The sequence below is a fragment of the Scleropages formosus genome, chromosome 1 (assembly GCF_900964775.1).
Source record: "Scleropages formosus chromosome 1, fSclFor1.1, whole genome shotgun sequence".
Taxonomy (NCBI): Eukaryota; Metazoa; Chordata; class Actinopteri; order Osteoglossiformes; family Osteoglossidae; genus Scleropages; species Scleropages formosus.
In genome coordinates, this window is record NC_041806.1 from 16281927 (window position 1) to 16298288 (window position 16362).

At 43.3% G+C, this 16362-nt stretch overlaps 2 protein-coding genes across 7 annotated transcripts; both read left to right on the plus strand.

Annotated features, from left to right (window-relative positions):
* Positions 1–111: 111 nt before the first annotated feature.
* Positions 112–10960, plus strand: LOC108937832 (zinc finger protein 16-like). 5 transcript variants are annotated; one of them, XM_029250189.1, is made up of 5 exons: positions 112–471; positions 770–888; positions 3224–3358; positions 6957–8779; positions 9283–10960. In XM_029250189.1, the coding sequence occupies exons 4-5, from the start codon at positions 8512–8514 to the stop codon at positions 10206–10208; spliced, it is 1194 nt and encodes a 397-aa protein (XP_029106022.1). In that variant the 5' UTR covers positions 112–471; positions 770–888; positions 3224–3358; positions 6957–8511; the 3' UTR covers positions 10209–10960. The 5 variants fall into 5 exon arrangements, with proteins under 5 accessions (XP_029106022.1, XP_029106044.1, XP_029106030.1 ...); XM_029250211.1 differs by having other exon boundaries at positions 3224–3349; XM_029250197.1 differs by lacking the exon at positions 112–471 and adding an exon at positions 582–612.
* A 936-nt stretch (positions 10961–11896) lies between these two features.
* Positions 11897–15718, plus strand: LOC114910181 (zinc finger protein 234-like). 2 transcript variants are annotated; one of them, XM_029250136.1, is made up of 4 exons: positions 11897–12256; positions 12454–12560; positions 13556–13664; positions 14086–15718. In XM_029250136.1, exons 1-4 carry the CDS (start codon positions 12040–12042, stop codon positions 15201–15203), a joined length of 1551 nt encoding a protein of 516 aa, XP_029105969.1. In that variant the 5' UTR covers positions 11897–12039; the 3' UTR covers positions 15204–15718. The 2 variants fall into 2 exon arrangements, with proteins under 2 accessions (XP_029105969.1, XP_029105972.1); XM_029250139.1 differs by having other exon boundaries at positions 13556–13628.
* The last annotated feature ends 644 nt before the right edge of the window (positions 15719–16362 follow it).

The following is a 16362-nucleotide window of genomic DNA, read 5'->3' on the forward strand; positions in this document are numbered from 1 at the left end:
TAAATGTTAAAACTGGGGAAATTAGAAAGCCATTTCCCAAAAAATTTCTGTGTTACAACCGGATGTCTCCGCTGCTTGTTGTCATGACTTCCGCTCGGCGGTGTAGTCCTGTCTGAAAAGACCGCAGGACACACGGGATTCTATTCATTTGGATTACATTAAACGCAGTACTCATAAACAACTGTATATTCAGTAACGATAAAATCTCGTTTAATTAACTTCCAGAACCAGCTGGCATCTATTATGGAACTGATAGAGAAGTCCGTCGTGGAAATAAACAAACTTTTTGAAGACGGCACGTTTAGCTCTCCGCCTGGAGCTGTCTCAAAGCAGGCGCGAGATCGACCTGCTGAAGTGACGAGGAGGCTGCACATATTCGAGAGCGAGCTGCACGCGGCGCAGAGCTGCGCAGGCGCCGGAGCGCGAGCCGTCACGCCGAGTACTGGCGGTATCCAAGAGGAAGTCGAGCCCGTGCGTTCCGCTTGTGTTTTGTTTTTAAGTAATTTCTGTAGTGGTCAGCTTGTTTCATTTATTGGTCTAGTTTTACTGTGCATGGATAGAAAAAATGTCAACAATTAATATTTAAACCTTGTTTCCCAGAGCTCTGCATCCGTAAATTTATTCTGTTACTCCTTAGTTTGACCAACATTTTAGCCTCATCTCACTCTCATGTAGTAACATTTTCTGTATTTACATGTATGTATGCTTTTATATGTGGTGTTTTAATGTGCTTTTAATGCATTAGGTTTCAAGAGAGGTTTCCTTGCAGGAGAGAGTTGCTCGTCCGCTGGGGAGGGATGCTTGAGGAATGTAGTGTGAATCTGCTGCGAATCGAACCCACACCTGTCCAAATGAAAATGACTCCGAACAATGGCCTTAAGGACTGAGGTCAGTTCACTGTGATGCACTCATTCGCTTTCACTTGTTTCACTAACCGCTTGTCCTGGGAAGGGTCACAGCAGTCCAGAGCCTATCCCGGAATCACCGGGTACATAGCTGGGGGTGTACATCCGGAACGGGTCGCCAGTCTCTCACGATGTAGCGGCACACATGCATTAACTAACTAATTGCAGGCGAATTGAGTCATCAATTCACCTGAAATGCATGTCTTTGGACTGTGGGTGGAAACGGGAGCCCCCAGAGGAAACCTGCAGAGACGGACAGACTCAAACGTACACATGAATGGCCCAGGCATTGTGAGGTGGCAGCAATACCTTCTATGTCTCTATGCTGCCCAGTTCACCTTGTGCTTCCTCAAAATCACCTCAAGGTTTTAAAAAAAAAAAAAAACAATTGTATATAGTCCTACCCAGAGGTAGGCAGATCCATTTTTGGTTAAGACCGTTTGACTTTTTCGGGAGCTTCATTTAACAACTTGCAATTCGACTTGAGACTTTTTTTTGTATTAACAACGATCGCATTTGTATTCTCTCATCTTTCTGGTACAAGACTGGAGCCACCATGCAAATTTCTTCAAAGTTATAGTTAGCCTTAGGTAGTTTTGGGCTCAGGAATGCATACAAATTATCAATGAAACTAAATCTTATATTTATGAGACTTTGCCTTACAAATGGTTTTTTTGGAACAAATTGCTTTTGTAAAGTGGTGGAAGACTACTGTTTATTAATGGTGGATGGTTGGGTTTTTAATTACCTTTCATGCTTATAATTTACTCATGAAGATCTGCTGATTGTGTAAAACAAACTCGTAATTACCTTTAATTTAAATGGGGGGGGGGCAAATAAGGGGTTTCTGAGCCACAAACTGTTTGCCCATGTTTTCAACAAACATGGAAGATTCCTACCTTTTAAACATGGTGACACAGCAAGTAGCGCTGCTGTCTCACAGCGCCTAGGTGGTGCAAGAGGACGTGGGTCGATCCCCACTCAGTCTGTGTGAAGTTTGCATGTTCTCCCTCTCTCTGTGTGGATTTCTTCCGGGTGCTTTGGTTTCTCTCCCATAGTCCAAAGACATGCATTTTAGGTTCCCCTATAGTGTGTGAGTGATTGAGAGAGTGTGTGCTACTGATGTATGGATGAGTGACCCAGTGTAAGTAGTGTCTAGCAGTGTAAGTCACCTTGGTGAATAAGGTGTGGGCTCATAACACTGCATAGTTCATGGGAGGTGGTTTGGAGAAGAGTCTGCTAAATGAATAAATGTAAACATGAGGAAAATATTTGAAAAAGGAGAACAGTCCAGAACTCCTGGACAGCTTTAATTCTCAGCCAAGTACCCACATGTTTAAAATAATTTACATGTTTTAAGTATCAACTTTGCTGGTTCCTTTTATTCAGGCTCCATTCCCCTATCATTTAGCTTGCTGTTATTTGTCTTGTTTTTCGGTGACGCAGTGGAACAGCAGGAGCCTTACGGCTCCTGGGTTTTGGGTTTAAATCCAGTTCCGTTTGTGTGGAGTCTGCCTTTTCTTCCCGTGTTTACATGGTTTTCCTCTGGGTGCTTTAATTTCCTCCCATGTGTTTCAGGTGGACAGGTTACTCAAAATTCCAATGCTGTTTGCACTTTTTTCCAGCCTTTTTAGGAAATATTTTGATAGTTTGCATCACAGATGACCATGGTATAAAAAAGTAAAGGATCACTGACTATGTTTTTCACCCTGCAAAGCATAAGACGCTGTTCTGTGAGGTGCTGTGTGGTATTAGTAATGAATGTTTGATGTTGGATGATCTTCATTTTATCACTTTTTTTTTTTTTTTCTTTTTCGTTCTGGTTACTATTTTTAGGGTTAATTTAGGGGTTTTTCTGCTGTGGTGGTTAAAAAGATGTATGAAAAAAGGGTATGTATTTTCTCAAGCTGTTATACCAGTTTTCAGGACTGATTAATAGGGGATGTAATTGGGTTCAAAAACATGGAGGTGTTTGTTCTTGGTTTTAAGTGCCGGTGATGTGCTGCATAAAGAGCTGTTTGCCTTTTTATTTCATTTTCACATTTAGCAAAGCAACATGCAGACTTCCCAGCTCCAGTGTGCCAGTGCTGAAGAGGATGAATATGAATCAGTGTTAATTAAGAATGAGGAGATTCTCTTATTTCCTAAAATGCATAAACCAGAGTAGGAGCTAAACATCTGCAATAAAGGTGAAGATGTAGAATGTTTTAGTTTGAGTGTTCACTTCATTGATCTCATTATAGATGACAGGTAATTAATATAAGGGTTGCAATTACTTTAAATTTATAACTTAATATCTCAGTATTTCTGCTTCACAGGAGATGTTTTGCATAGTGAGGAACCTGCCTTTGAAGATGAGTTCTCTGAGGAGCAATGTGACAAACCTACCTGCAACTGCAGAGGAAAAGGAATACTCCACAGATCCAGACTGTTCCAATAACAAGGTGGTAAAGGTAGTATGCAGAATACTTCCTCTCCAGTGCCTCAACTAAGCAGAAAACATACAGAGCGATGGATTCCATGAGTGTCCAGATTCTGACACAATCAGTGAGTCTGACACTGAGTTTACTGAACAAGAAAGTAACTTGGAATTGAGCAGACTCTCTTCACACAGCACATCAGTCTTTAACAAATGTTACAGGTCATTGCCAGACGCATCAAGGCTTTGTTACGGTTCCAAAAAGACTTTGAATATAGAACCGCAAATCATTGGGGAGGCTGCTGTGCACAAGGTCTGTTACAGAGTCTCAGTTAGACGTAATGAACGCTAAACAAAAATAGTACTTCAAGGGAAAAGTGCAGTAATTTACGAGTGGACATCTTGAATGTGAACAGCAAAATAGACATTCAGAAACAAAAATGAGTGAGTAAGAGCATAGCAATGAACTTGTGGGGAGAACGTAAAGGTGCAAAGTGCGAGTGATCACTGTTTGAAAGATAAAAGTGAAAATTCGGTGAAGAAAAGAGCTGTAGCTTTTGTTGGAAGAGCTTCTCTTCCTCTAGTCTGTTTAAAATACACAGACGATTCCACACAGGAGAGAAACCATATGTCTGTTCCCACAGTGGGAGGGCTTTTGGTCAGAAAGGTAATCTGATGACACATCAACAACTGCATACTGGAGAGAAACTTTACAGCTCTGAATACTGCGCAAAATGTTTTCCTCAGATGTCGTCTTTGGTAGTGCATAGGAAACATCATATGATGGAGGGGCTGTATATTTGTCGTAAGTGTGGAAAGTGTTATGTTTTGGGAAGTAATATGAAAGCACACCTGAGAACTGATAAAAAAGTGCCCCAGTCTCAAACTTACTTTTTGACCAGTTTCTTGTACTTAAACTTGTAATTCAGCTTAGTCAGAATACACAAAATATTGGTACAGGTAGTTCTCGAGTCATAATGAGTTTCGGTTCCAGCAGCCTCATGGCACAAATCCCATTATACTGTATAGTATGAGCCATAAGGGTATATAAATAAGTTGCATGAATGCACTGTTGTGAAATAGGGCTTTGATATATTTTCTACAAATTTCACACTTTATTCATGTTAAAATAATACAAATTATAGAACAGTAAATAATATACAGTAGAAAAGTAATATAAATACTGTACAGTATTTGTTCATGCTGCATTTCTACGTTCTAAATCTCTGACCTTTTTTTTTCCCTGCACTACAGAATACTCACGTTTTCACTTGCTAGCCATTGTAAGATAACTTTATCGGGATCACAAAGGAAGCGTTCTGTAAAGAAAACAGCATTTTTGTTTAAAAAAAACAAAAAGTAATCTTAGTGATTTTAGTAATTTTTGTAATTTGCGACCTTGCACTAGTAGTAATTTTTGTAAATTTGTGATTTACGCCCTGTGTTTTTCTTTCCTCATGTCCTTATAATTTATGTCATAGGCTGCTAAGAGGATTCACAGAGTAAGAATCTCATTGTATGGTGTAACAAACTGTTTACTGTACACATGACAAACTCTTGAAAAAATGATATGTAATGATACATTGTTACATAATTTGCATTAAAAACCAAACCTATATGCAAAGGTCTTACACAGGGCAGTAGGCGGCATTGTAGTTCAAGGTGACAGTTTGTAACGCATTTCATCTCCTGCTGTGTGTACCCTTGAGAAAGGTTCTCACCCTGAATCCAATAAAACCATAGCAGGGTCTCTTTTCCTTTAACATACCCAGTATTTATTCATTTAGCTGATGCTTTTCTCCAAAGCAACTTACAATGTTAAGGTTACAGTCATTAACCTGTTTATACAGTTGTTTGATTTTACTGGAGCAATTTAGGGTAAGCACCTTGCTCAAGGGTACTACAACCAGAGGTGGGGATTGAATCTGCAACCTTTAGTCCCAAAGACAGTAGCTCTAACCACTACACTGGCAGCTGTCCTTGAATTATGTTCTGTCCTTCAGTACAAAACATAATTCTGTATTGAACAGTAGATGGTATTTATTCAGTGTAATTGTGTGTCTGAATAATTAATGAAGCTGATATGTTGCTTTAGTGTACCTTTATGTTCTTGGGCTGCCTCTTGCTGGCTTTAAAAAGATAGATCAGAGCCCATATCCAGGAAGCATATTTGGAATAAAGTGTGTTACACTCTGCAGGGGGTGCAGTGGCGCAGTGGGTTGGACCGAGTCCTCCTCTCTGGTGGGTCTGGGGTTCGAGTCCCGCTTGGGGTGCCTTGTGGCGGACTGGCGTCCCGTCCTGGCTGTGTCCCCTTCCCCTCTGGCCCTACGCCCTGAGTTGCCGGGTAGGCTCCGGTTCCCCGCGACTCCGTGTGGGACAAGCGGTTCAGAAAGTGTGTGTGTGTGTGTGTGTGTGTGTGTGTGTTACACTCTATCCTTCATAGAAGGTAATTTCATCAAGTGGAATAACTCAATTAGCCAGAAAGCTCTTGTACAAATACTGGAGCAAACATGAGAACTATTTTGATGCATATGTTACACAAACAGTATATACTTATTTTGTAACTTGTTTTTACTAGGCTGGGAACAAATCCTGGTGTAATTTGTGGTACTTGAGAGATTTGTGCTCAATAATTAAATTTCTCAAAAAGAATAATTTCAAATTTCAAATATCTGTTATGTAACAGTCAATTTCTCTAATTAAATTACCCCCTTATGAGAATTCCTGTTGTGAGGGGATCAAATTAATGTTATTTCTTATGATGGAAGAAAAACTGGTTCCTGGATGACACAATGTCAACTAAAATTTCTTTAAAATATATTACAGAAAATAAAAGATATTTTTATGCAGGATGTCATTTTATATTTGTAGCAAAAATGATTTATAGCTTTGCTTTTAATGTTGCATTTTCATTCATTCAGTGCAGTGCTGCAGTGGTCTGCAGCCTGTGCCAGAAACATAGTGACCTTTGGATGCATCACCAGACCACTGCAGAGTGTAATACTTATAAAAATATATATTCTTTTAAAATGTATCTTTCTCTGTCTTTTCAGTCCTTCCAAATGCGTTCTCTGTCTTTTTTCAGCCTTTTTGTCAGATATTTTGATAATTTGGCTTGTTAATATTTATGATACAAAGAAGGTTCATTAGATCACTATCTTTCACTCAGGAAAGCACATGGGCACTATACCACTGGAAGCGTTGAATAGCATTACTAACACATTTGATATTAGATTGTTGTCATCTGTTTTATTTACACTTCTGGTAATTTAGGAGTTAATACACTATATTTAATAAGAAAATAGCCAGAGTGCCACCAATGAGGGACAAAATCCTTTTGAGTTTGGGACACCAAGTGTATATGAAGTGTATACCAAAATGTTTGATAGAAGAAGCAATGCTTTTTTGTTTTTTTTTTTTTTTTTTGTTTTTTTTTTAATAAAAAGCTCCTTATATGGAGAAAGTATGTCTCTTTTCATACACCTTTGTAGTGGTTTTTCATTGTGTGGGATCCCATTATGATTCATTTTATACAAGTTTTGGTCCAACCCAGTCACAAATTTGATGTCGTAGTTATCGACTCTTACTGTTACATCCTGATGTGTTACTGTTGCTTGTGTGATTCTTTACAGGTGTCCAACTGCCATTTATCCCTTATCCTGCCAAACATCATTATCCTTGACATTACCACAAACCTCCCCGCCAATGAAGATCTAGGCAGAAAAAGAATTTAAAGCAGCTGGTGTTGGAGTCTGGTGCTTTTGCTGACTTTTCTGTGTGCTTTCTTTTTTGTGTTTTGCCTCATTGTTTTTGTACTTGCTTGTGCTTTTCTGTTTATACAGTATGTTCATAGTTCTCCCTGTTCCAGTTTATCTGTCACCTGTGTGGTTCAACTGAACTTAGTGCTAGCTGGCTTGGGAAAAGTGTACAGATAAAAGTCATGTGACATACACTTGCACATGTAGTTTTGTTTGGAGTGTCTAAACCACACTAGGCAAAGGGTGAGTGTCAGCTGTGTATTTTTGTTTGGGTTATTTGGGCGTCTTCTGACACTGAAGATACTTTTTCTGGTTGTGTTTGTTTGATATAGTTAGAATAGTCTGTGCTACCTTAGATTTGCTTGGGTTTGATTTGTTCATTCCTTTGACACTACCCAAGTTCTTTTCCCCATGTGTCTTTGGAATTGTAATATACAATATGTATAACTTTTCACTAGCCCACTTCTCACTTACGTACATAGTAAATCACTTGCACCAAAAGTCTTGCTTATTGCTTTTGGTCCCCATCCAAACCACTGGCCTTCAGGCAACTTAATGTTATACCCTGTTACCCTTAGACACCTTGGGGTCATAACACAGTCTTATAATATTATCAGAAACCTTTGCCAACAGCAGTTTACAATGGTTGACCTGAATGTCTCTCAAGATGAAGGATATTCTGAATGTTCTTTCTTCTGTGGGATGGTTGCTATTATGAGCTGCGAAAACCAAACACAACCTTTCAGAATAAGGACCTTCCCATAGTCAAGAGCCAGTAATGCACATGGTAACAGTGTGCTGATTTGGGGATGTGCTGTTGTCGTGATAGGAGCTGGGTCCCTATTGCACATGGGGCACATTGTATGTGCTGTTTGCAGGAGATCTGCATAGTTATATGCCTGACGGTAATATGGTGTGTATGTGTGCGCGTGCCAAAAACATCACTGATCTTTAGAGTGTGTCTTAGACACTGCTTTAGAATTTTAAAAAGAAACCCGAATCAATAACACACACACGTCACACCGCAATTAAACCTGTTTGGCTGTTAAAATTAGGACAGGTACCTTACTTCATTACACGAAATTGCCTTCGATTCAAAGTTATCGGAAATTCCTTAATAACAACATACACTGTGAAAGATTTTAAGGTTTTTAATATTAAAAATATCTGAACTGGAGACGTGTTTAAATTACGTCATTCTCTCCGTAGACCGCAGCTAAACCACGTGTAGAACTGGTTGGATTGGGAGGGATTGTGTCGTCATTTCCGCTTGGAAATGAAGCACGTGACGCCGTTTTAGAAACGGAGATTGTGTTGCTGTCGCCGCTTTGCTTCACTTTGTTTCTTATAGTAAAGTGCCGTAAACGCACAGCAGTGGTAAATGCAGTAACTTTGAATAAATTGGAGTGATGAAAAATTGTCCCTCAGTATGACCACCTCGTTCAGTCTCCACACTCAGATCGCGTCCGTTTTAGAAGTGCTCGCGAATGCGGCGGCCGCCGAGATCTGCAAGCTCGTGGAGGATGGAGCCGCGCTGCTACGGCTCGAGGTCTGCAGGCGGGACAGTGAGATCGAGAGCCTCGGCAGGAAGCTGCGTGTGCTGGATCAGGAGCTGCGGGCCGCACTCAGGCAGCCCGCGGCGCACTCGCGTTCCGTGGCGGTGCAGGTCGATCCCGAGCTCGGAGACGATCGGCACGGTCAGTGAGTGTGTACGCGGGCGCGCGCGTGTATCCGCGCGCTGGGTGGGAGGGCGTGTGCTTGTAGTCGACTCAGTTCATGTCTCGCATGATCAGGAACGAACGAATGAATGAACGAATACATAAATAAACAGTACGAACACTTTCACTGGGCTGTCTGACAGTGCCACCTTGTCATGAAATACGCCGTGTGTATAAAAATCCTGTAAATCAGTTTTGAACAAAAGCATCAGTTACGCAATCCATTTCTTGTACTATAATTATTCGTTTTGCAGATGCTTTTTTCCCAAAGTCACAAAGTTTTAAGCTACTTGCAATTATTTACCATTTATACAGATGGGCACTTATGCTAGTTCACAGGGTGAGTGCATTGTTGTGCAAGGCTGCTACAGCAGGAGGTGGGACTCGGACCTGGGGCCTGCTGTATCATATGTATGTTCATAAGATGTTTTTTGTAGTTACTTTTTTCCTTTACCTCACCATGCTTTTACACTTCCTTACAGGACATGAAGAAATGATTGCTGCTGTAAGGAGATTTCCGCTTAAGCAGAGATCCAGTGAGGAAGAGAATGACATCGGCTCCACACCTGTCGATGGTGATGGGCAACAGAGCACATGGACCACTGCTGCAGGTGGCCTTGAAGAACTTGCTGAGCAGTCGAACCCCAGGCACAGCGATGTGGATCTGAATGGCCTTGAGTCTATGCCGAAGGCTGAAAAAGAGGACGCTGCTGTGGCCCAGATACTCAGTCAAAGTGAATCAGAAGATGCTGCTGGAAGTCTGCCCCTCTTGGAGAGTGAAAGTAATGAGACAGACAGTGAGCTGTGGACGTTCTTTAAACTAGATGACCGAGGGGCAAGTACCGCAGGTGCGGACGGCACCCTCATTATCAGACGGGACTCGGAGATGGGCTCGGTTCTTGGCCCAGGTGCAGAGGAGTGTTGCGGTACAGCTCTGTCCTCTGTAGTCACGTCACATGTTAACGTGCTGGAGAGAGCAGCTGGACTGGAGGAGACCGCTGGACGTGCTCTGAACTTGAACACTTGTGAGCACACGAAGAAACTGGCTGCTGCCCCCAGAGAGAAGTGGTTCATCTGCTCTCAGTGTGGGAAAAGCTTTGATCGCTTCAGCCACCTTGAAAGACACCAGAGAATTCATACAGGAGAGAAACCGTACAGCTGTGTTACTTGTGGGAAGTGTTTTTCCCAAAAAAGTAGCCTTAAAGGGCACCAGCGAGTGCACACGGGCGAGCGACCATACAGCTGCGGCATCTGCAGGAAGACCTTCTCCTGTTTGTCTAACCGCAATGCTCACCAGTGCTCTCATGCTGTCGTGAGAGCATACAGTTGTTACTTGTGTGGGAACAGTTACTCACAGTTAAATGCTCTTAAAATGCATCAGCGAATTCACACGGGAACAAAAAATTAATGCACCGGTAAATCCAAAGAGGCTACTCAGGGAGAGGGGAAATGTGTGCACTGTGGCCATGGATTGTTGTATTTTGTTGTCCCCCAGTGCATTGTCACTGTCTAATCACACACATTAAGTCCAGCGCTATGTCTGTAGGTGTCCTTCCAGAAGGTTTCTGACAGGGACTGTGCTTTGGTCTCTGTAAAACCGCTCAGAGCTCTTTATGGCACAGGGTGTGTAGAATATGAGCTGTGTTCTACCTCAGTCACTTGTGAGTGTCTAATGCGGATGCTGTGATTTGCATATGGATATTTTCCCTTATGTAGTTGCAGTTAATGCTGCTTTTTATTTAAGCCAGCAGATGTGTTCATTACCCTAATTACTGCAGTTAATATGACAGTAATATAATGCTGTTAAGTTACACTGAGTAAATATTGGACACCATTTGCTAGTAATTCCATCATACATATTTAAGCAGGAATAGTAATGGATTGGGGGCTGAAAGTAGTGTAGTAGTTAGGGCTCTTTCATTGTAAGATGATGGTCCCTGGTTCGAATCGCAATGCTGCTCCAGTGCCCTCAGTAAAGGTACTTAACCTGAACGAAACAGTAAGACGACCTGCTGCATATATGGTAAATCAGTGTGGAGTTGTGTGTTTAACTTAGTAAGCTGTGTTGGGCAAAGGCTTTAGCTGAATAAGGGTCATAATAATACAAAGTGACTCCTGTGTCATTCACTCAACCTTGTTTCATAAATGTTTTAAACAAAGAAGTTTGTAATGTGTATTTGCTGTAGTCAGCTGTTGTCTGTTTGTCTTTCATTGGTGTCTTATATATGTGCTGCTTTTACATTAATTAAATAAATGCACAAATTTTAACAAGTTGTCTTATTTCTCTTTATTCTCTTTTCTAGCCTGTAAGAAATACATTTAGCACTGTTTTTCAAGGTTTTTAAGCAATGGGAAGATATGTTTACCACAGAATCCAGCTCGGCATGTCAACTGAGAGCCTTGATTTTGCCGGGAGAAAAGACTGATACTGGGTTGGGGGACATCGCCACAGAAATACAGGGAAATAATTTGTGTTCCCTTCCATTACAAGATGGGAAAAGTTTTAGTTCAATTAGTATGCTACATTTATTAATTTAGCTTTCCTCCAAAGCAACTTACAATGTCAATCTACCTACAGTTATCTACTAGTTTATACAGCTGGGTAATTTTACTGGCACAATTTAGGGTAAGTACCTTACTCAAGGGTACTACAGCTGCAGGGGGATTTGAACATATGACCTTTGGGTTCCAAGGCAGCAGCTCTAACCACTAAACTAGAAGCTGTCTCTACAGCGCATCCTCAGAACACTGAAATAAACACACATAAATACATAGCTACATAATACATGTATTTTTCACATGATGAAGCACGTGACTTTTCAGTTAAATTCAGAACAATGTCAGAGAGTTTGTTAGTTTAGTTATGTGGCAGGTTGGGGTCACAGTGGGACAGCGGGTAAACATTTGGAAAGCCAGTGTGACTGAAAATATGGAATGTTGCTTACACAAACCTGAAGAAGTAATTGTTACATTTCTTGTCAGAAACACGGACACCATTTAATCATGGTAGATCATCTGAAATTGTCACGCGTTTACAGTAATTACGGTAATTTTTGTAATTACGGTAACTTCCGTTTCCACTTCCCTGTACGGAAGTAAACATCGTGCACAGGTCGGTGGACGGTTCGGGTGTGGTGTCGCGGTCGAGCGTCCTGTCCGGTCCTGTGTCCCTGGCACTGTCGGGCACGCGTTGCGGCGTGAGCGGTCCCGCTGGCTGACGCACGGAACAGAGTGCAGAAATGGCGACCTGCGCGACCTTTCAGACTCAGTTAGCAGCCATCATGGACATCCTGGCCAAAGCGGCGGTGGTGGAAATCAGCAAACTGATGGAGGAGAAGTGCTCCGTGCTGCGGGTGGAGGTGTCGCGCAGTCAGGGCGAGAACGACGCGCTCAAGAGGAAGGTGCTGCTGCTGGAGGGAGAGCTGAGGAGCCGCGGGCGGCCCGGGGGCTGCGAGGGTAGGTAGGGCGGCTTGCGGGGATGGATGGAGATGGATGATGGATGTATGGACCAATGGATGGACGGATGGATCATGGGTGAACTGACGGACGGACGGACTGACAGAGAGATGGACAGGCACATAGGGCTGGATGTTGGTTCCCTTGTTGCTCTGACCTGGAAGATCGAGTCTCCTTTTTTCTCTTGATTGTCCCAGAGGAGTGGAGCATCAGCCCATGGAGGGATGAGCAGTGTGCGCTGGCTGAGGAGGAGGGCTCCGTCCCGCAGCCTGACAGCATGGGATTTGAACCCAGGACCCTGCAGGTCCGTTACTCTGTCCGCGAAACCTGAATGATCAACCAAAATTCACACTTGTCCAGTGCGGGGTTGTGGTGGCCCAGAGCCAGTCCTGGAAACAGAGGATATAAGACAGGGTATGCTCTCGATAAGACGCCAGCCAGTCCATTGTGGTGTAGCCACACACAAACACGCAAGACGGTTTAAACTTAAAGTCACCAGTTTACCTGAAACGTGTGTCTTTGGACTGTGAAGAATTGTACAAAGAGGGGGCAACATGTAAATACCACACAGACCGAGTGGGGTTTGAACCCACATCTGAACACACAGCTCAGGAGCTGTGAGGTAGCAGTACTACCTGCTGTGCCGTAATCAAGTGTTTTTGCAATTAAAGTTGATCCACTGTACCTTTTTATTACTTTTAATAGCAATGAAACTTACAGATTCACCTTCATTAAGCCGATGTCTGTTCAAGGTGACAACATTACTGTTATACACAGTGATCTTTCAGTTATGTACCCATTTGTAGAGTGAGGTATTCTTACGGTATCACTTTAGGGTAAGTACCTTGGTAAAGGGCACGGCAGCAGGAGTGGGATTCAAGCTGTAGACCTTCAGCTTCCAAGGCAACACCCCGAATCACTACAGTACCTGTTGGCCCTAGATGCTTTAAAATATATTTTAAATTTATGTGAAGTTTGTTGCAAAATTTTGAAAAAAAGATGACAGATTTGCTGACATAGTTGCTGTTCATGTTGTCCATTTAGTACCCTCTGTATATCCCTTGCTGGGGGGCGCGGCGGCGCAGTGGGTTGGACCGGGTCCTGCTCTTCAGTGGGTCTGCGGTTCGAGTCCCGCTTGGGGTGCCTTGCAACGGACTGGCGTCCCGTCCTGGGTGTGTCCCCTCCCCCTCCGGCCTTACGCCCTGTGTTACCGGGTAGGCTCCGGTTCCCCGTGACCCCGTAAGGGACAAGCGGTTCTGAAAATGTGTGTGTGTGTGTGTGTATATCCCTTGTATACAGGAGGCAGACATGGAAGGGGTCAAAGAGTCTCTTTTTATTAAAGAAGAAAGCCTTGAAGAAGAGACATGGAAAGGTGATCCACGTGAACGGCTGAGGGCCAGTGGAGAGGGTAAAATATTTCACAGCTGGTAACATGTGCCCTTTTGAGAACAACTGTTTTTGGCAGGTTATCCAAGTGACTTGCACTGTCTCACACTTTTTCTAGTCATCAGACAGGTGTTGCTGCGTAATGTGCACTGTTGTGCTGTTGAGCTAAGCCACGTTGTAGCTTGGAAAAGATGACTGCATGTGTTGTTTTTGTGGCTTTTGTCAAGAGTTCAAGTCATTCAGGCAGTGTCCACTATGGTAACCCTTTGTCTGTATATGAAACGTATGCTCTCTGAGATACTTAAGAATAGTGATTTCACCATCCTGATGGAAAATTTAAATTTCTTGCAAGAAAGCTGCTAATGACACAAGATTTTTTATATATAGCAGAACCCCTGTCCTTGACTTGTTACTTATTTCTTTTTTTCCCTTTAACCTCACAGGAGCAGCGCAGTCTACTGCGCACTGTGATGAGAGGATTCTCCTTGAGCATTCCTGCTGTCGGCAGGTGTGCGACACCTTGGCTGCGGCCGCTAATGCTCCCGATGTTGCACAGATCACACACCCCATGTTTGTGGATCATACAGGGATACAAGACATGCATGAAAGTCCACAGGAGCTCACTGAGCACAGGTCGTCATTGCCAGGGAACCTGCATGGCACTCAGAGGGTCAGTCCGCCTCGACTTAAGGACAGCATGGGAGGTCTACGCAATGCAGACTCGGATGGTGCGGTGTATGACCGAGACGGCGAACTGTGGAGTTCTTTTGTTCAAGAAAGCATTGACACACATACAAATTATAGAGACTGCTCATATGAAACAGAGTCGTACGCACAGATTCTTTCAGTTCGTAAAGAGGTACAACCTGCACGTTCCTCAATGGACGGTTCTGCTAACAGCTGCTGTGCTCTTGGGGGCCCAGGCATTTGCGTGTTTGACACCGTATGTGTGAAAAAAGAGACAGACATGCAGACTGTATGTACTGAAGGAACCATGTCTGGTTTTGACCCGGGCAAGTCCAGAGAGCTCCCTCAGGGAAGGTGTGTAACATTACCAAACCTAGAGCAGCAACATGAGGAAGCTGCACAACATGTAGAGCCAAGGACTTACAGAGCTGAATCAGCCTTATACACTCCGAGTAAGGAAGGGTATACCTTGAATAACAGGGTAAATGCAGCAGCCAAGATGAAGAACCACTGGAGAACCAGCGCTGGAGAAAAGCTGTTCATTTGTTCTCACTGTGGGAAGAGCTTCAGTCGCTTGCCTTACCTTAAAATACACCAGCGGAGTCACACAGGAGAGAGACCATTCAGCTGCACGCAGTGTGGAAAGTGCTTCCACTGTTCTTCTCACCTAAAAATACACCTTCGAACACACACGGGGGAGAGACCATACAGCTGTGTTACCTGTGGCAAACGATTCACTCAGCAAAGTAGCCTTAAAACACATCAGAGTGTTCACAGTGGAGAGAGACCATTTTCCTGCACGCAGTGTGGAAAAAGGTTTGCGCTGTTGCATCACCTTAAAAGACACAGAATTATTCACACGGGTGAAAACTGAATTTTGAAGTCAGCGGATTTGGGTTGTCATCATGCTGCCAATTTTGTGATGCAATTTTCCTGGTAAAATGTGTAATTGCATGAAGGTTTGATTTCATTACGTGTCATGTAATTTTCATTTTTTGCCATCATGAAATCTGACAATGGCTGCAACTGGTGACAGACATTGTGGGTTGAAGACATCCTTTGGCTTTCCTCAAATGTAAACCCATCTAAATGTTGGAAATAGGGTGAAAGACAGTATGTTACCTTTTTCCATTGATCTGGGGTCCAAGTTTTATACTCCTTTTACCAGGTTGTGATGCTTTGTCTGCTGGCCTTGGATACAGACGGTTACCGAATGGCAGCCCTACCATAAATTCCAGCTTTTGAATGTCATGCTGGTCAGTTTTTGTTGCAACTGGGTCACAAAGACACTCATTCAATTCTATGGTAATTTTATGGCTGTACTTTTGGGGCATTTAGCGACTTTCCTGTGAAGTGTCTGTCTATCCCTGTTGGTGAACTTTGACTTATGACCACTATTCCTCTTTGTCAATGTAGTTTTTCCATGTCTTTCATATGCTGTTACTGTCTTGGAGTGTTCTCCTTGACACATTAAATTGTTTTGCAGTTTCTTTGACTGACACCTGCAGTTCTGGCACCGACTGTCTGGTCTCTTTAGAAGGTCATTTTACTCCTCAGAGCTCTTTCATAGCGATATGCTACTAATTGACCGTCAACCATTTATGACTCAACTTTGCCGCAGTATTTGTAAGTCCATCCATCTTTCTCCGCTTATCCGGGACCGGGTCGCAGGGGCAGTAGTCCAAGCAGAGCCCCCCAGACTTCCCTCTCCCCGCACACCTCCTCCAGCTCCTCTGGGGGAACTCCAAGGCGTTCCCAGGCCAGCTGGGAGACGTAGTCTCTCCAACATGTCCTGGGTCTGCCCCGAGGCCTCCTCCCAGTGGGAGATGCCCGGAACACCTCCCCAGGGAGGCGTCCAGGAGGCATCTGGAACAGATGCCTGAGCCACCTCAACTGGCTCCTCTCGATGCGGAGGAGCAGCGACTCTACTCCGAGCTCCTCACCCATTCCCTAGATTCCATCGCCCAGCCACTCTGCGAAGGAAACTTATTTCTGCCGCTTGTATCCGCGATCTCATTCTTTCGGTCATGATT

Bases quoted from the DNA above. Each gene is read 5' to 3' on its own strand.
- LOC108937832 (XM_029250189.1), top strand. From the start codon at position 8,512: ATGACCACCTCGTTCAGTCTCCACACTCAGATCGCGTCCGTTTTAGAA. The intron at 8,780-9,282 runs GTCAGTGAGTGT...ACTTCCTTACAG, and splicing joins GCTCGGAGACGATCGGCACG to GACATGAAGAAATGATTGCT.
- LOC114910181 (XM_029250136.1), top strand. From the start codon at position 12,040: ATGGCGACCTGCGCGACCTTTCAGACTCAGTTAGCAGCCATCATGGAC. The intron at 12,257-12,453 runs GTAGGTAGGGCG...TGATTGTCCCAG, and splicing joins GCGGCCCGGGGGCTGCGAGG to AGGAGTGGAGCATCAGCCCA. The intron at 13,665-14,085 runs GTAAAATATTTC...TTAACCTCACAG, and splicing joins GCTGAGGGCCAGTGGAGAGG to GAGCAGCGCAGTCTACTGCG.